This window comes from Salmo salar, chromosome ssa11 (genome assembly GCF_905237065.1).
Source record: "Salmo salar chromosome ssa11, Ssal_v3.1, whole genome shotgun sequence".
Classification (NCBI taxonomy): domain Eukaryota; kingdom Metazoa; phylum Chordata; class Actinopteri; order Salmoniformes; family Salmonidae; genus Salmo; species Salmo salar.
In genome coordinates this window covers 87,728,363-87,749,176 of record NC_059452.1, presented here as the reverse complement: position 1 = coordinate 87,749,176, position 20,814 = coordinate 87,728,363, and the positions used below count along the sequence as shown (strand labels likewise).

Sequence of the window (20,814 nt, the reverse complement as noted above, 5' to 3'; positions counted from 1 at the left end):
CCTACAGTGAAATGCCTTTCTTGCTTGCTCTTTCCCAACAATTCAGTACTACTATAAAATATAAATAAACAAGTCAATTAGAACAAAAACACGAGACATAGAAATAATAACACGAGAAAGTAAGTAAGTCATAGATAGGCTATTCAGGATAACGCATTATGTATTTAACACATTCTGTCCCTGTAATAAGCTATTTAATTAATACTTTATTTTGTCAAAAATGTAGGCTAGGCTAATCAATCTATTTGAAATTGAAAGCCTGTAATGGGAATTTATGCGCAAATCCCATTCACTTCCAATGGATGATTCAGCTCAAGTCCAATGGATATAACCATTTTAATGTTAACAACTTCTAGGGATGTTTAAATCAATCATACTATGTGTAAAGCCTTAAAAACATTACATTTAAAGCCAGGTTGTGCTACACCTTTTCCACCTACACCAACTACTGCTATTAACGTTACTCATTGTCCACACTCAGGGCCTTTCCGTAGGTCTGCTACTGTAGCGTGTGTGTCATCCAACCTGAAGTAATGGAAAATCATCATCATTTTTAACTGCTCTAGGATATAATTATTGCTTGGATAACCTTATTTACTATTATGTATTGATTTACTTTTAACTCGTTATGTGGTGCGTACTGAACAGAACAACGGAATAATTATCACTGAATTATCACAGTGAATTGTGTCAGTGTCAGTTAAACACGTAAGGGTTGGGTTGCCAAATGGCGATTTGACACGGAAATAAAATGTAATTTATTCATTCACAGTGGAACTCAATACAACTGCGTATGGTTCTTGCTGCTGCCTCATTGTCTAGGTTGTGGACACCAGATGGCGACAAATTGATATAAAATGTATAATTTTTGTGCTCGATGAATTATTCCCAGGTCATACATGGAGTTGGGGAAATAAAAATGTTTTGATGAACTGTACAAACATATTGATAGAAGTCGCTTGAAATGTGTATTTTGTGTCTGATAAGGCAATGAGGCTCAAGGAGGACTTTTGTTATATTTTGCCATCCAAACCACTGTGTGTGAAGTAAATAGGCCTAAAATGAATCGTGCAAAACAGTGAAATAAGCATAGAGCGAGATTTATGCAGTTAGTTTAAAGAGCATTTTTCCATATTTGTAGGCTGAAGCACTGATGTGTAGACTAGAGCAGGGGTTCCCAATGAGGGGTCCGTGGACCCCCAGAGGGTACTGCAGGGGGTCCATGGCCAGATCTCAAAATGTATTCATCAATGCCACAAACCTAGGACATTGAAGAGCACCATATGAACTATTAATTACTACCGAAGAGCACACAGATTCTTCTGCTTTTACATTTTAGGAACTAGACCAGCACAAATAACACAACATGTAAAACAGCATATTGTGATTTTTGGTGGGTTATTTACAAATGGACAGAGTACTGGATGTGTAAGGTAGGTTTAATATAAAATACTAAGTTAACTCCAGCAGAATGAGAAACACACTTAACAGACCCAAAACAAGGAAGCCTTGCCTAAATGCAGCTATATCAACAACCTTCTGGTCAATTTAACTGTCCATGTTGCTGCTGACAATTGTGAGCAGCACATTTAATACTGCATTCAAGGGGTAGGGAAAGGGGATACCTAGTCAGTTGCATAACTGAATGCATTCAACCGAAACGTCTTCCACATTTAACACAACCCATTTTCAGTCTGGACCCCAGAATAAGCAGGAGCACAGCATTAGACAGGTGGGAAAAAAGTTGCAAAAACAGTACACCACAACACTTGAACTTGGTACTGAGTCTAGATGTTATCAAATTAGGAGAAGTACAAGTGAAGGAAGCAGCGTGGGGAAAATGGGTGAATGTAGGGTGGGTTTATAGAGATAAGATGGAGAGTTCCAAAGTGTCCGAAGTTGAGGGACCATGGGGCATAAAAGGCATAGTGTGGAATAAGGGGTAGCTCTTCCCTGTGGCTCAGTTGGTAGAGCATGGTGTTTGCACCGCCAGCATTGGCATGGGGGGCCGGTACAAAAGAAATGCATGAAATGTATGCATTCACTACTGTAAGATGCTCTGGATAAGAGTGTCTGCTAAATGACTAAAATGTAAAAGGATGGTTGGTCATGTAATACATATAAAATGGGGTGCTGGTGTGCTTCTGCACACCTTTTAGGTCATTGTCACAAATATCCATTCCATGTCCAGTCACACTCGGGGTCTCAGCGTATATCCCTCGATGTCATTCTGTCTCAGTTGCAGCATTCAAATCGTGGTCATCGTGTGTCTAATTCACAACAGTAAAGACGATGAATGATCATAGCTTTTCCACAAATTGAGTCATACACAATACAATTTAAGCATTGAGGGCAGCATGTTGTTGACTACATTTTGATGACTACATAATTTTTTTTAAGTGCACCAGTCCCTCCTGCAGCAAAGCACCCCCACAACATGATGCTGCCACCCCCGTGCTTCACGGTTGGGATGGTGTTCGTCGGCTTGCAAGCCTCCCCTTTTTTCTCTAAACATAACGATGGTCATTATGGCCAAACAGTTCAGACCAGAGGACATTTCTACAAAAAGTACAATTTCTGTCCCCATGTGCAGTTGTAAACCGTAGTCTGGCTTTTTTATGGCGGTTTTGAAGCAATGGCTTCTTCCTTGCTGAGCGGCCTTTTCAGGTTATGTCGATATAGGACTCGTTTTACTGTGGATATAGATACTTTTGTACCCGTTTCCTCCAGCATCTTCACAAGGTCCTTTGCTGTTGTTCTGGGATTGATTTGCACTTTTCACACCAAAGTACGTTCATCTCCAGGAGACAGAACACATCTCCTTCCTGAGCGGTATGACGGCTGCGTGGTCCCATGATGTTTAAACTTGCGGACTATTGTTTGTACAGATGAACATGGTACCTTCAGGCGTTTTGAAATTGCGCCCAAGGATGGATCAGACTTGTGGAGGTGTAAAATCTTTTGTTCTGAGGTCTTGGCTGATTTCTTTTGATTTTCCCATGATGTCAAGCAGAGGCACTGAATTTGAAGGTAGGCCTTGAAATACATCCACAGGTACACCTCCTCAAATTATGTAAAATAGCCTATCAGAAGCTTCTAAAGCCATGCCATCATTTTCTGGAATTTTCCAAGCTGTTTAAAGGCACAGTCAACTTAGTGTATGTAAACTTCTGACCCACTGGAATTCAAATCATATCAAAGTTTATTTGTCATGTGCGCCAAATACAACCGGTGTAGACCTTACAGTGAAATGCTTACTTACAGGCTCTAATCAATAGTGGAAAAAAGATATTAGGTAAACAATAGGTAAATAAAGAAATAAAACAGTAAAAAGACAGGCTATATACAGTAGCGAGGCTACATACAGACACTGGTTAGTCAGGCTGATTGAGATAGTATGTACATGTAGATATGGTTAAAGTGACTATGCATATGATGAACAGAGTAGCAGCAGCATAAAAAGAGGGGTGGGGGGGGGCACACAATGAAAATAGTCCTGGTAGCCATTTGATTACCTGTTCAGGAGTCTTATGGCTTGGGGGTTAAAACTGTTGAGAAGCCTTTTTGTCCTAGACTTGGCACTCTGGTACCGCTTGCCATGCGGTAGTAGAGAGAACAGTCTATAACTGGGGTAGCTGGGGTCTTTGACAATTTTTAAGGCCTTCCTCTGACACTGCCAGGTGTAGAGGTCCTGGATGGCAGGCAGCTCAGCCCCAGTGATGTACTGGGCAGTACGCACTACCCTCTGTAGTGCCTTGTGGTCGGAGGCCGAGCAATTGCTGTACCAGGCAGTGATGCAACCAGTCAGGATGCTCTCGATGTTGCAGCTGTAGAACCTTTTGAGGATCTCAGGACCTATGCCAAATCTTTTTACTTTCCTGAGGGGGAATAGTCGTGACCTCTTCACAACTGTCTTGGTGTGTTTGGACCATAATAGTTTGTTGTTGATGTGGACACCAAGGAACTTGAAGCTCTCCACCTGCTCCACTACAGCCCCGTCGATGAGAATGGGGGAGTGCTCGGTCCTCCTTTTCCTGTAGTCCACAATCATCTCCTTTGTCTTGGTTACGTTGAGAGATAGGTTGTTATTCTGGCACCACCCGGCCAGGTCTCTGACCTCCTCCTTATAGGCCGTTTCATCGTTGTCAGTGATCAGTCCTACCACTGTTGTGTCGTCTGCAAACTTGGTGTTGGAGTCGTGCCTGGCCATGCAGTCGTGGGTGAACAGGGAGAACAGGAGGGGACTGAGCACGCACCCCTGTGAAGCTCCAGTGTTGAGGATTAGCATGGCAGATGTGTTGCTACCTACCCTCACCACCTGGGGGCTGCTCGTCAGGAAGTCCAGGATCCAGTTGCAGAGAGAGGTGTTTAGTCCCAGGTTCCTTAGCTTAGTGATGAGCTTTGAGGGTACTATGGTGTTGAACGCTGAGCTGTGATACAGTGAATTATTACTGAAATAATCTGTAAACAATTGTTGGAAAAATTACTTGTGTCATGCAAAGTAGATGTCTTAACCGACTTGCCAAAACTATAGTTTGTTAACAAGAAATGTGTGTAGTGGTTGAAAAACAAGTTAATGACTCCAACCTAAGTGTATGTAAACTTCCAACTTCAACTGTACATAGGCCTATGTCTGGATTTGATTAGAGCTTTGATTGAAAATGCAAGCCTGATGCTACACATACATACATACACACATACATACACAAAATACATTATGAGCCCAAGCCCAAAAGATTATGCCGTTATCCATTAACTATGATATACAGTATAGGCTAGCACACATTACGCAAGACAGAAAACATAAAAGCCCATTGATGTAGCTAGCTACATGTTCTCATGGGTAAGTAAATGAAACAAACTCCAGTAAGCTAATCTTTGAGTGTTGTTACGCAAGCCTCTTGGAGGGAACGCAACACCCTGCTACACTCAACTCCCTGTGGAGTGAAAGGTGTGTGATTGTTGGTGCGGGTAAGGATGACAGAGGCAGAGAATATTACCATTAACAGGGAATTTATTTCCTTAACACAGTAAATGTAGGGAAATGGGGCTGGACAGAACCAAAGCAATGAAAGTAAAGTTAAGGAGCCTCCTCTCCTACCTACCTATTCTTAACACCACCTGGCGCGCTAACCAAAATACAAGGGGTGGTCCACCCAAGTCTTACCTAGTGTGCATAGACAGAGTACATACTACGGGTATATGTATGCCCGCAGGCCTCTTGCCTAAACACTCCCAAGGTGCCTTCCCCTTCCCCCCCCAGGAACAAATGAAACCGAATAAGTCACCAAACTCAGTGAACAATTTGAATAAACCAAAAACACTAGGTACTATAGCAAACACATACCTCTGGAGGACCGGCTACAAAATACTTTACCAGACCAACACAGCAAATACACACAAAAACACAGCAAAAAAAATAATTTAAAAAAAAATATATATATAAAAATATAAAAAATAATACAAAAAAAAAAAAAGCTCTCTCTCCAACTGGCAAAGGAACACTGGCTTTTTAAGCTGCAGAAGGAGTCGGTAATTGCAGACAGCTGTATCCGCTGACGAGAGGGCGGGGTCAGAGCTCTAATCTGCAATGGGGCAGACCAATCAGCTGCTTGGAATCCAGGAAGCCATCCTGAAACATATACACATACATACAAACCCACAACACAGAAACTGGGGAATGTAACAAGTGTGAACTGTATTACTGTGTTGTATTATACTGTACTATATGGACTGGAATTATGCACATTGTTCAAACCATGATAAAACTGAAAGAACATATGATTCTGGTGCAGCACATGTGGCCTGCAAAGTTACAAGTATAGGCTAGCATATTATTATTCAAATATTTTATTTATTTTTTCTCCACAATTTTCATCTTGTCTCATCGCTACAACTCCCCAACGGGCTCAGGTGGTGAAGGTCGAGTCATGAGTCCTCCAAAACATGACCCGCGAAACCGCACTTCTTAATGCCCACTTAACCCAGAAGCTAGCCGCACCAATGTGTCAGAACACCGTTCAACTGACAACCGAGGTCAGCCAGCAGGTGCCCAGCCCGCCACAATGAGTCGCTAGAGCGCAATGAGCCAAGTAAAGCCCCCCCGGCCAAACCCTCCCCTAATGACGCTGGGCCAATTGTGTGCCGCCCAATGGGACTCCTGATCGCGTCCAGTTGTGATACAGCCCGGGATCGAAACCAGTGCCTTAGACTGCTGCGCCACTCGGGAGGCGCCGCAAATTTGATTTTAATTTTGAAGTCAATCACTGCATTCTTATTGGCAGACTCAACAGCCTTGGTTTCTCAAATGACTGCCTCGCCTGGTTCACCAACTTCTTCTCAGATAGAGTTCAGTGTGTCAAATTGGAGGGCCTGTTGTCCGGACCTCTGCGGCAGTCTCTCTGGGGGTGCCACAGGGTTCAATTCTCAGGCCGACTCTTTTCTCTGTATATATCAATGATGTCGCTCTTGCTGCTGGTGATTCTCTGATCCACCTCAACGCAGACGACACCATTCTGTATACTTCTGGCCCTTCTTTTTAACAAACCTCCAGACGAGGTTCAATGCCATAGAACACTCCTTCTGTGGTCTTCAACTGCTCTTAAATGCATGCTCTTCAACCAATCGCTGCCGGCACCCGCCCGCCCGACTAGCATCACTACTCTGGACAGTTCTGACTTAGAATATGTGGACAACTACAAATACCTAGGTGTCTGGTTAGACTGTAAACTCTCCTTCCAGACTCACATTAAGCATCTCCAATCCAAAATTAAATCTAGAATTGGCTTCCTATTTCGCAACAACGCCTCCTTCACTCACGCTGCCAAACATACCCTCGTAAAACTTACCATCCTACCGATCCTTGACTTCGGCAATGTCATTTACAAAATAGCCTCCAACACTCTACTCAACAAATTAGATGTAGTCTATCATACTGCCATCCGTTATGTCACCAAAGCCCCATATACTACCCACCACTGCGACCTGTATGCTCTCGTCGGCTGGCCCTCGCTACATATTCGTCGCCAATCCCACTGGCTCCAGGTCATCTATAAGTCTTTGCTAGGTAAAGCCCCGCCTTATCTCAGCTCACTGGTCACCATTGCAACACCCACCCGTAGCACGCACTCCAGCAGGTATATTTCACTGGTCATCCCCAAAGCCAACTCCTACTTTGGCCGCCTTTCCTTCAAGTTCTCTGCTGCCAATGACAGGAACAAATTGCAAAACTCACTGAAGCTGGAGACTTATATCTCCCTCACTAACTTTAAGCTTGAAATTGATATTTATTCTTTCTCTTTTGCACCCCAGTATCTCTACTTGCACATCATCATCTGCATATCTATCACTCCAGCGTTAATGCTAAACTGTAATTATTTCACCACTATGGCCTATTTATTGCCTTACCTCCCTAATCTTACTACATTTGCACACACTATATATCGATTTTTGTTATTGTGTTATTGACTGTACGTTTGTTTTATCCCATGTGTAACTCTGTGTTGTTGTTTTTGTCGCACTGCTTTGCTTTATCATGGCCAGGTCACAGTTGTAAATGAGAAGTTGTTCTCAACTGGCCACCTGGTTAAATAAAGGTAAAATAATAAAAATAAATTAAAAGTATAATAGGGCCTATTTGTATTATTGCTAGGTTTACACATACAGTGCATTCGGAAAGTATTCAGACCCCTTTACTTTTTACAGCCATTTTCTAAAATTGATTAAATAAATAAAAATGTATGATCAATCTACACACAATACCCCATAATGACAAGGCAAAAAAACGTTTTTTTGAATTTTTTCAAATGTATTAAAAATAAAAAACAGAAATACCTTATTTACACAGGTATTCAGACCCTTTGCCCCGAGACTCGGAATTGGCCTCAGGTGCATCCTGTTTCCATTGATTGGAGTCCACCTGTCGTAAATTCAATTAATTGGACATGATTTGGAAAGGCACACACCTGTCTATATAAGGTCCCACAGTTGACAGTGCATGTCAGAGCAAAAACCAAGCTATGAGGTCAAAGGAATTGTCCGTAGAGCCTTGAGACAGGATTGTGTTGAGGCACAGATCTGGGGAAGGGTACCAAAATTATTTCTGCAGCTCTGAAGGTCCCCAAGAACACAGTGGCCTCCATCATTCTTAAATGGAAGAAGTGTGTAACCACCAAGACTCTTCCTAGAGCTGGCCAACCGGCCAAACTGAGCAATCGGGGAAGAAGGGCCTTGGTCAAGGAGGTGAACAAGAAACAGATGGTCACTCTGACAGAGCTCCTCTGTGGAGATGGGAGAATCTTCCAGAAAGACAACCATCTCTGCAGCACTCCACCAATCAGGCCTTTATGGTAGAGTTGCCAGACAGAAGACAGTCCTCAGTAAAAAGCACGACAGCCCATTTCAAATTTGCTAAAAGGCACATAAAGGACTCAGACTATGAGAAACAAGATTCTCTGGTATGATGAAACCAAGATTGAACTCTTTGGCCTGAATGCAAAGCGTTACGTCTGGAGGGAAACTGGCACCATCCCTACGGTGAAGCATGATGGTGGCAGCATCATGCTGTGGGGATGTTTAACCATCAGCAGGGACTGGGAGACTAGTCAGGATAGAGGGAAAGATGAATGGAGCAAAGTACAGAGAGATCCTTGATGAAAACCTGATCCAGAGCGCTCAGGACCTCAGACTGTGGTGAACAGGACAACCAATCAATCAAATGTATTTATAAAGCCCTTCTTACATCAGCTGATGTCACAAAGTGCTGTACAGAAACCCAGCCTAAAACCCCAAACAGCAAGTAATGCAGGTGTAGAAGCACGTTTGCTAGGAAAAACTCCCTAGAAAGGCCAGAACCTAGGAAGAAACCTAGAGAGGAACCAGGCTATGAGGGTTGGCCAGTCCTCTTCTGGCTGTGCCGGGTGGAGATCATAACAGAACATGGCCAAGATATTCAAATGTTCATAGATGACCAGCAGGGTCAAATAATAATAATCACAGTGGTTGTAGAGGGTGCAACAGGCCAGCACCTCAGGAGTAAATATCAGTTGGCTTTTCATAGCCGATCATTCAGAGTATCTCTACCGCTCCTGCTGTCTCCAGAGAGTTCAAAACAGCAGGTCTGGGACAGGTAGGCACGTCCGGTGAACAGGTCAGGGTTCCATAGGCAGAACAGTTGAAACTGGAGCAGCAGCACGACCAGGTGGACTGGGGACAGCAAGGAGACATCAGGCCAGGTAGTCCTGAGGCATGGTCCTAGGGCTCAGGTCCTCCGAAAGAAAGAAAGAAAGAAAGAAAGAAAGAAAGAAAGAAAGAAAGAAAGAAAGAAAGAAAGAAAGAAAGAAAGAAAGAAAGAAAGAAAGAAAGAAAGAAAGAAAGAAAGAAAAAGAGAGAGCATACTTAAATTCACATGACACTGGATAAGACAGGAGAAATACTCCAGATATAACAGCCCCCCGACACAAACTATTGCAGCATAAATACTGGAGGCTGAGACAAGAGGGGTCGGGAGACACTGGGGCCCCGTCCGATGATACCCCCGGACAGGGCCAAACAGGCAGGATATAACCCCACCCACTTTGCCAAAGCACAACCCCCACACCACTAGAGGGATATCTCCAACCACCAACTTACCATCCTGAGACAAGGCCGAGTATAGCCCACGAAGATCTCCCCCACAGCACAACCCAAGGGGGGGAGCCAACCCGGACAGGAAGATCACGCCAGTGACTCAACCCACTCAAGTGACGCACCCCTCCTAGGGACGGCATGGAAGAGCACCAGTAAGCCAGTGACTAAGCCCCTGTAATAGGGTTTGAGGCAGAGAATCCCAGTGGATCGAGGGGAACCGGCCAGGCAGAGACAGCAAGGGCGGTTCGTTGCGCCAGTGCCTTTTCGTTCACCTTCACACTCCTGTGCCAGACTACACTCAATCATAAGACCTACTGAAGAGATGAGGACCAAATCGGAAAGATAGGTAGGTGCAAGCCCATGTAATGCTTTGTAGGTGAGCAGTAAAACCTTGAAATCAGCCCTTGCCTTAACAGGAAGCCAGTGTAGAGGCTAGCACTGGAGTAATATGATCAAATCTTTTGGTTCTAGTCAAGATTCTAGCAGCCGTGTTAAGCACTAACTGAAGTTTATTTATTGCTTTATCTGAGTAGCCGGAAAGCATTGCAGTAGTCTAACCTAGCAGTGACAAAAGCATGGATTAATTTTCTGCATACTTTTTGGACAGAAAGTTTCTGATTTTTGCAATGCTACGTAGATGGAAAAAATATATCCTTGAAACAGTCTGATATGTTCATCAAAAGAGAGATCAGGGTTCAGAGTAACGCCGAAGTCCTTCACAGTTTTATTTGAGAGGACTGTACAACCATCAAGATTAATTGTGGTTGGCAGCTGCAGATAGGTATTTGGGTGTGCGAGACTTGACATCAGAAGAGTTACAGGGTGGTGATGTCCCATCCTTTCAGGTTGTTGGCCTGAGGTAGGAATAAATAGATTTAAATAGTGGAGTAGGGTGGTGTTATTTATAATTTTTTGTGCAGTGTTAGACGGAAGGGATTTTTTTATTAATTTTTTTCAAGCAAAGTATAAGGGAGTTGTACTCCAGTATAGCAGGTGACGGTAATGCAACATATATTGGATGCCAACCGCCGTTAAAACTCATCGATGAAGAAGCTACAGGGTCGACTCCACCCAAAATCTGTCCGCGCAGATTAAGCGAAGTAAGGTGTTTTTCTTTTTGTATGGGGGCAATAGGAGAGTGTTACATTTGGTCAAGATAAAAGGGAATTGCTATTTGATAGGTGAGGCTTATTTGATCGAAGCTAAATAATGCTTAGGTTGTTACAAGTGTATTGGTATGTGTCTATAAAATATCATTAACTAGACCGTTTCCTCCTGATCTCGCCTTTGCAGACTTGTATTTCCATTGTTAGAGCGGACAGTCGACCATCTTGTCAATTATATTAGGTCTTCTTTGATTAAGCATAGGGAGAGCCTGCATTTGCGTGCGCAGCTGTGACGTCGGGCCAACGAATCCCAAGACCGGAGGACCCGGTTTGCGCTGTCGGCGTGCATTTGTGTGTTACTGGAAACATGTCGGCAAGGATTGTGCACACCGGAAGATCAATGAAATCCACCAAAACCTAAAGAACCAGTGCAATTTCACAATTTAAAAGAATTTGACATAGTCCTGGACCCTTTTCTACGGTTGTGTTACCTCTGACTCGCGTTTTAGCCTATTCAGTGGTAGAAGTATCCAAAACGAATGGTGGAAGTCGAATAGAGTCTCAAAGTAGGCTAGGCGGAGAGGAGAGTGAAGGGCTCGGCAGGTAGAGACGAGCGCTCGCTTTTGAGGAATGTTATCCGTACTCTCCTATGGAAGACTGGTTGCGAGGGCTGTCCTAGGCGGACTCTCTCAAACTGATGGTCGGGACTACAGCCTGGTCACAGCTAGTTGTGGGTTTGGGAAAGACTTTCGTAAGGGGATATTGAAGAAAGGGATGTGCTACGGGGATGACGCTTGTTTCATTGCCCGGCATAGGTCCGCCGATGTATTGGGTAAGTCTCACTTTAATATTCAAATTATCTGTTCGGTAAAGATACCGTTAAAGTAGTCTAGTCGTTTATTATAAGAAAACAAAAGCCACCGTGAAATGTGCAAGGTATTTTGGGGAATAATAGGCCTATAGCATTTCCCACATTTAACCTTCAATGTGTAGCCTAGCATGTGTCGCCAACCCATGTCACGAAAACGAGGATATTCCTTACCTGATTTAACCTCGTCTTAAAAGTTGTTAGTGTTTTCCGATGTTTGCGTTCTACGGTAGATTACAGCTGTGGTCTGTAGGCCTATAAACTACCGAGAAACATTGTGCCTGGGTTTACAAAAAATGTATACTTTGTTGAAGAGTAATTGTAAAGACCTTTCACCTAGACGTATGGACAGGCCCTCTTACCAGCGCTACTAGTGGCGATAGTGTGAACATGTACACAGTGATAATGTATACACAGCTATTTCATGGCGTGACAAATGTGGAAGTCGCACGTTGATTGTGGCTATAAATTGTTAGTCTATGAATTGTTCCGCCATTCGATGCTAAGAACAATAAGGTTCGTTGGAGGAGTTCAACAAAATGTATAATTCTGTTATGACAGCCTATACCTTCATATTCATTAGCCTTAGCCTACTTTGTTGTGGATTTTACACACATTTCACACACGCCTAGGGGAAACTCACTGTCCGGTGTTTTCTAAAGGTCAGAATGGTTGAACATGGAGGCAGCCATGTTTCCAGGACCAATTCACGTCTTAGACTGACGAGGGGGAAGTGCATTGTCGTTTTACCAGTTCATAGAAAATATCCGCCCATATCATTATCAAGTTCTTATTTACCAGATGTCACACATTCAGAACGGTGCCTAAAGCAGGTTTGCACCACTGAGATATAATAAAACCTGGAGAATACGTCCACGATGTCCGCCCGTTGTTTTCAAGGTAATCTACTCACGTTCTCACACGCCGATTCATGGATCGTCTATATCCGGGTTGCATCCGGTTTATACGGACCAAGATCACATTGGGCGGATTCGATTATGCTAAGCCGCGGAGCACTCGTCTATGGCCCGTTAAGACAATGGGTGAAAGGGAGAGGGAGGAGCGCCATTCTCGAATTTAACAATAATTTATGTGGCTCGGTCATTTTGTCAACAAGGCTGCATGGTACATCATCCAGAAACATGCATCTCTTTTCTGTAAGATAAAATGTTTGAATTTAAATTGCCAAATACAACAGGTTTAGTAGACCTTAGAGTGAAATGCTCACTTACAGGCTCTAACTAATAGTGGAAAAAAGGGATTAGGTGAACAATAGGTAGGTAAAGAAATAAAAAGACAGGCTATATACAGTAGCGAGGCTATAAAAGTAGTGAGGCTACATACAGACAGGCTGATTGAGGTAGTATGCACACGTAGATATGGTTAAAGCGACTATGCATATATGATGAACAGAGAGTAGCACTAGCGTAAAAGAGGGGTTGGCGGGTGGTGGGTGGGACACAATGTAGTTAGCCAATGTGTGGGAGCACTGGTTGGTTGGCCCAATTTAAGGTAGTATGTACATGAATGTATAGTTAGTGACTATGCAAATATGATAAACAGAGAGTAGCAGCAGCGTAAAAAGAGGGGTTGGGGGGGCACACAATGCAAATAGTCCGGGTAGCCATTTGATTACCTGTTCATGGCTTGGGATCAACACGGGCTCCCAGGTGGGATTTATCAATCCCCCTCATAGATGCACAAAGAAGGCAGGGCTTAATGTGACCACGCCCCTGAGTAGGGTACAGCTGTAGGGTACTGCCTTTACTCCTGTTGTTAAATTGCCTACTTTACTCATAACCTGACAACAGCTGTATTTTTATTTTTTTACTCATTATACATTTTTTTTTTTTTAATTCTTCCCAATTTTGTGATATCTAGTTGTGATCCAATTACGATCTTGTCTCATCGCTGCAACTCCCCAGCGGGTTTGGGAGAGGGGAAGGTAGAGTCATGCGTCCTCAGAAACATTGCCCGCCAAACCTTGTTTCTTAACAACCGCCCGCTTAACCCAGAACCCAGCTGCACCGATGTGTAGGAGAAAACTCAGTTCAACTGACGAACCTAGAGCGCGATGAGCCAAGTAAAGCCCCCCCGGCCAAACCCTCCCCTAACTCGGACGACGCTAGGCCAATTGTGCGCCACCCTATGGGCTCCAGGTCACGGCCGGTTGTGAAACTGCCTGGGAACGAACCCGGGTCTGTAGTGACGCCTCAAGCACTGCGATGCAGTGCCTTAGACTGCTGCGCCACTCGGGGGGCCTTGTAATCATTCTATAAACATTTTGGATATGCTTGGTTGCCAATTTTTTTTAACTTTCTTCCATGTCATCTTAATCAACAAACTAAATCATACCTAAAGACACTTTAATTCTAGAGTGTCGCATGGAATGTACGTCACGATTATCAGCCAAAGCTGGCTAACCCTGCTTTTAAGATGATGAAAAGCTTGTTTGAACAGTAGTCTGAGAAAAAGACCACCGAAATAAGTTTCATCAACTGCCCTGTTCAGAATGTGCAGAATTACACAACATCCTATGTGTAACAAATAACTGGCTGTTTTATGGAATACATTTCTATCTGTAACACTGTTCTACCTCATTAAATATAGTTAGGGTTAGGCTAGTTCATAATTTTACCTTGGTTTAAGTTGCCCTGTTTTCTTGATAGGATGTAGGCCTAACCCTGCATCATGTTAAGGCAGTGTTAGAGATGCCTTTCAAAAACTTGCCCTATTTGACTGTGGTAGAAGCGCAGGATGAGTCATTGCAAGAAGTCGTGCTGAACTAAAATGAAATGGTTGGATGTCTAGTGTAGCCTACTGCCTTTCTCTACCAGGTGGAACCTTGGACCTGAAACATTACTGCATCAGAGCTCTTCACTATGCTCATTGTGTAGTGATAACACGGTCTGTAGTTTTTACATGAAAAGCTTTAGTCTGCTCATGCTTTAAGGAAATAAAGTGGTGCTCACATTGTCTACTGATTTGTCATGATGGACCACATCAGGTCAGGGGCAGAGCTGCTTTCCTCTATGGCTAATTAACTGGTCATGGAGACAGGATCAAACACCCACAGAGACTGCTGGCTCTGGGCTTATGTATTCCGTGTCCCACCTGGGTGCTATATTACTTCTGTTTGGCTAACACAATCTGTTGGCGGGAAGGATTCTATCCTGGCCTCTGCTGATCATTATAGACAGGCCTCTCTATACCCAGTGTAGTTTTAATGTCAATTAAGTTTTTAATCTCTTGGAAATGCCCGTTTTGCCATGGCGAGAGTGGCTTTGGGCCTGTACTATGGGGCGGCAGGTAGCCTAGTGATTAGAGCGTTGGGCCTGTAACCAAAAGGTTGCTGGATCGAATCCTCAAGCTGACAAGGTAAAAATCAGTTGTTCTGCCCCTGAACAAGGTAGTTAACCCACTGTTCCCCGGTAGGCCTTCATTGTAAATAAGAATTTGTTCTTAACTGACTTGCCTAGTTAAACAAAGGTACTTATGTGCCGCTGTGGAAGGAGGTGTAGGACATGCATCTGTGAGTGTGTACAGTATATGGAAGTGTTTGTTTTAGGCACCAACCAAGAGCTTTGCTAAGCTATCAGAGGAGGTCGAGTGTAGATGCAAGAAGAACAGTGCAGATGCAAAGTTTGGTAACAGAATGTCGTCATTACCAGACTTTGCATGGACAATGTTGTAGTAAATGTGTTTTGTAACATTTTCAGTGGAAATTAAGTCCTCCTTGCATGGTTTGTTTAAAAACCTCTTAAATGTACAGTCCCAATATTTGATATTGTTTTATTCAATTCAGTCTGGTATGAGTATCTTGGCTATTGATCTGTGCCTTAAAATCTTTGGTGTGACTCACAACCATATATAGGCATACGAATGTATAAGGTCAGGCTGAGCCGATGACCTCGTTTCAAGATGGCTGCTACCTACATTCCGGTTAGCATTGTGAACCATAAACGCAATAAACACGGAATACGTTGATTCACACCGAAAGCTTTCCATCTTTTCAGTGATCCTGCCGACCAAGGACTGGTCTGAGGAGCTATTTGCCGTCGCAGCTAGCTAGCTGGACACGGATTGTCCCGGGTTTGTACAGTACATCCTCTCATGGACTGCACCAGATTTGACAGTTCTTGCTGTGAGATGATACCCCACTCTTCCACCAAGGTACCTGCAAGTTCCCAGACATTTCTGTTGGGAATGGCCCTAGCCCTCACCCTCCGATCAAACAGGTCCCAGACATGCTCAATGGGATTGAGATCTGGGCTCTTCGCTGGCCATGGCAGAACACTGACATTCCTGTGTTGCAGGAAATCACGCACAGAACGAGCAGTATGGCTGGTGGCATTGTCATGCTGGAGGGTCATGTCAGGATGAGCCTGCAGGAAGGGTACCACATGAGGGAGGAGGATGTGTTCCCTTCAACGCACAGCGTTGAGATTGCCTGCAATGACAACAAGCTCAGTCCGATGATGCTGTGACACATCGCCCAGACCATGGCGGACCCTCCACCTCCAAATTGATCCCGTTCCAGAGTACAGGCCTCGGTGTAACGCTCATTCCACCGACGATAAACGCAAATCCGACCATCACCCCTGATGAGACACAACCGCGACTCGTCAGTGAAGAGCACTTTTTGCCAGTCTTGTCTGGTCCAGCGACAGTGGGTTTGTTCCCCTAGGCGACATTGTTGCCGGTGATGTCTGGTGAGAACCTGCATTACAACAGGCCTACAAGCCCTCAATCCAGCCTCTCTCAGCCTATTGTGGACAGTCTGAGCACCGATGGAGGGATTGTGCATTCCTGGTGTAACCCGGGCAGTTGTTGTTGCCATCCTGTACCTGTCCCGCAGGTGTGATGTTCGGATGTACCGATCCTGTGCAGGTGTTGTTACACGTGGTTTGCCACTGTGAGGATGATCAGCTGTCCGTCCTGTCTCCATGTAGTGCTGTCTTAGTTCCAACAGCTGGGCCTCACAGTACGGACATTGCGATTTATTGCCCTGGCCACATCCGCAGTCCTCATGCCTCCTTGCAGCAAGCCTAAGGCACGTTCACGTAGATGAGCAAGGACCCTGGGTATCTTTCTTTTGGTGTTTTTCAGAGTCAGTAGAAAGGCCTCTTTAGTGTCCTAAGTTTTCATAACTGTGACCTTAATTGCCTGCCGTCTGTAAGCTGTTAGTGTCTTAACGACCATTCCACAGGTGCATTTTTATTAATTGTTTATGGTTCATTGAACAAACATGGGAAACAGTGTTTAAACCCTTTACAATGAAGATCTGTGAAGTTATTTGTATTTTTATGAATTATCTTTGAATGACAGGGTCCTGAAAAAGGTCTGTTTTCTTTTTTTGCTGAGTTTGTGTGAAGCGCTTGATAGTGTTTGATTTAACAGTGAGGTCTACTTTCTTGGGGACCTGAATATTGACTGGTTTTCATCAAGCTGTCCGCTCAAGAAGAAGCTTCTTACTGTAACCAGTGCCTGTAATCTGGTTCAGGTTATTAATCAACCTACCAGGGTGTTTTCAAACAATACAGGAACAAGATCATCCAGATGTATCGATCACATCTTTACTAATGCTGTAGAACTTTGTTCTAAAGCGATATCCGTACCCATTGGATGCAGTGATCACAATATAGTGGCTATATCCAGGAAAGCCAAAGTTCCAACAGCTGGGCCTAAAATAGTGTAAGAGATCATACAAAATATTTTGCTGTGACTCTTATTTGGATTATGTTAAAAATATTTGTTGGTCTGATGTGATTAATGAGGAGCATCCAGACGCTGCACTTGATGAATTTATGAAATTGCTTCTTCCAATTATTGATAAACATGCACCTGTTAAGAAACTGACTGTTAGAACTGTTAAGGCTCCATAGATTGATGAGGAATTGAAAAACTGTATGGTTGAAAGAGATGGGGCAAAAGGAGTGGCTAATAAGTCTGGCTGTACATCTAACTGGCTTAATTTCTCAATTTGCAGTAAGTATGTGACTAAACTCAACAAAAAGAAGAATAAACTTTATGAAGCCAAGATCAATTATATAAAGAATAACGGAAAAAACTTGTACTTTAAATGAAATTATGGGCAGAAAGAACAATTAAATTCCATTTTCCATCGAATCAGATGGCTTAATAATCACAAAACCATTTGATGTCGCCGATTTTTATTTCATTGGCAAAGTGGGCAAATTTAGGCAGGAAATGCCCACGACAAACAGTGAACAATTATATTCATGCATTAAATAATGAAAGAAAAGCAGTGCAAGTTTGAATTTTGTAAAGTTACTGTGGGAGAGGTGGGGAAATTATTGTTAACGATCAATAATGACAAACCTCCTGGCATTGACAACTTAGGAGTGGCTATAGAGTCAGCCACCATCCTCAGTAGCTTTCCATCTATCTGTCATATTTTTAATCTGAGCCTAGAGGAAAGTCTTTGTCCTCAGGCCTGGAGGGAAGCCAAAGTGTTTCTCTGTAAACAAATTAACAAGACTTTCAGCATATTGACCATAACCACATGTACTGCACTGACACAAATGACTGATGATTGGTTGAAAGAAATTGATAATAAGAAGATTGTGGGAGTTATACTGTTAGATTTCAGTGTAGCCTTTGATATTGACCATAACCTGTTGTTGAAAACCTAAGTGCTATGGCTTTTCAACCTCTGCCATATCGTGGATTCAGAGCTATCTATTAGAACTCAAAGGGTTTTCTTTAATGGAAGCGTCTCTGTTAAACATGTAAAGTGCTGTGTACCGCAGGGCAGCTCTCTAGGCCCTCTACTCTTTTCACCAGTGACCTGGCATTAAACAAAGCATGTGTCTCCATGTATGCTGATGATTCAACCATATTTGCATCAGCAACCACAGCTAATGAAGTCACGGAAACCGTTAACAAAGAGTTGCAGTCTGTTTTTGGAATGGTTGGCCAGTGATAAACTGGTGCTGAACATCTCTAAAACTAAGAGCATTGCATTTGGTACCAATCATTCCTTAAGTACTAGACCTCAGCTGAATCTGGTAATGAATGGTGTGCTGGTTGAACAAGTTGAGGAGACTAAATTACTTGCTGTAACCTTAGATTGTAAACTGTCATGGTCAAAACATATAGATTCAGTGGTTGCGAAGATGGGGAGAGGTCTAGCCCTAATAGAGATGCTCTGCTTTTTTGACATAAAAATCCAAAAAGCAAGTTCTGTAGTCTGGAGTTTTGTCTATTCTTGATTATTGTCCAGTCGTGTGGTCCAGTGCTGCAAGGAAAGATCTAGTTAAGCTGCAGCTGGCCCAGAAAAGAGCAGCACGTTTTGCTCTTAATTGTAATCAGAGGGCTAATATTAATATTATGCATGCCAGTCTCTCTTGGCTGAGAGTTGAGGAGAGACTGACTGCATCACTTCATGTGTTGAAAATCCCAAATTGTTTGCATAGTAAACTTACACACAACTCTGACACACACACACGTATTCCACCAGACATGCCACCAGGGGTCTTTTCATTGTCCCCAAATCCAGAAGAAATTCAAGAAAACGAACAGTATTATATAGAGCCCTTATTGCATGGAACTTCCTTCCATCTCATATTGCTCAAATAAACAGCAAACCTGGTTTAAAAAAAGAGACAAAGCAACACCTCGTGGCACAATGCCTCTCCCCTATTTGACCTAGATAGTTTGTGTGTATGCATTGATATGTAAGCTACGTGTGCCTTTTTTTCAAATGTATGTAGTTCTGTTCTTGTCTGATGTTTTGTGTGGACCCCAGGAAGAGTAGCTACTGCTTTTGCAATGGCTAATGGGGATGCTAATAAAATGCCAAATACCAGTGTGCAAAAACAGTGCAATTGCCACATTCAAACACTTTGGAGAGGTTGAAAGGACACTTGAATGTAACCTGGATACCCCATAACACCAGCACAATATTTGAGTGAGGTTGATATGGTAGAATTTTTTTATTTTTATATACTGAACAACTAGCATTTAGGGATTGCAAATATCTAATAGCACTGGAATTCTCATTTACAGACATGCCACTTTGGAAAGGTTTAGGGACTCTTGGAAACGTCCTGACACCACTTACTAAAACATCTGCCCATTTCTAGTTGTTAGGTCTATCAATCCTATTTTTTTTCTCATGTTGTTCATGTGTTGTGGAAGCCATCTGTGTTTCCAGCTCTGGGCATCAATAATTCACTTAGCTTGTCAATGAAAGATTACTTTCAAAATATATATATATTTTTTTTTTAACGGTTATTTAGTGTGTGCTTCATCTTGTGTATTCTGAACTATGTAATTCCTATCTTCTGATAATTTCCTCATCTCCCAGATGTCGTCTTTCTAAATATACAGTTTTGGCATGTCAGAATCATGTAATTACACATGAAAAGCAGTTACTTTTGGGTATGTCTGTTTAGGCAGAAATCTACATTTTTGCCATTACATCAAAGAGGGCCCAGCGCAATCAAACTTTATTTTCCTGTGTTTTATACATATTTCCACACTGAGGTTGGAATAATACTGTGTAATTGTACATTGATTTCAGCATATTTTGGTGGGATGGAATTTTTGGCCTGTCTGGTGACATCACCAGGTGATTTAAAATAGTTAATAGACCAATAAGAAAGTTTGAAACATCTGCCAATAACAGCTAGTTTTAAGTTTTCCTCTCCCAACCAGACTACTCCCAAACAGTCCTAGAAAAAATGTTGCATTAGAAAATGCTCTTGGCTAAGAAGCTATTTTTGTTTATTCTTTTTTTTTTTACCATTTGAATTGAAATCCTAGTAAGGTACTTGTTACCCAGAAATGATTTCATATTGAAATAAAAACGGCTGCATTGGACCTTTTTAACTACTAAATCATTGGTTTTTGTTTGGCATACATTTTAAAGTGCAAAATCTGAGTCTCCGCATCATTCTGTTACTGTGGAATTGCCTGCATATTATCACGGGGGTCACACAGCTGTAAATCAAGGCAGGGGCCCCTGATTTCATGTCCATCTCTCACTCTGAACTCATACACTCCTCCTCTGTCAGTGAGTTGAGCATCAGCAGGTTTGTTCAACAACTGCAGGTCCATAATTTTCTATTTGAATTGAGTGGTTTGATTTGTTAATTTTGTGTCACTCGTGTACCTTTTTGGGTAATCTGCAATGAGCAGTTTGGAGAAGCTCGTGGCTTGTATCGTTTTGTACTATTACTCGGTGGT

At 42.9% G+C, this 20,814-nt stretch overlaps 1 protein-coding gene across 1 annotated transcript in view; it reads left to right on the top strand.

Moving 5' to 3' along the window:
* Positions 1-10,747: 10,747 nt before the first annotated feature.
* LOC106563180 (protein phosphatase PTC7 homolog) overlaps positions 10,748-20,814 on the top strand; it is an 18,729-nt gene continuing 8,662 nt past the window's right edge. The window contains exon 1 of the mRNA XM_014128489.2: positions 10,748-11,565. Coding sequence (XP_013983964.1) covers positions 11,364-11,565 — 202 coding nt within the window. The 5' untranslated portion in view covers positions 10,748-11,363. The remainder of the gene's footprint in view (positions 11,566-20,814) is intronic.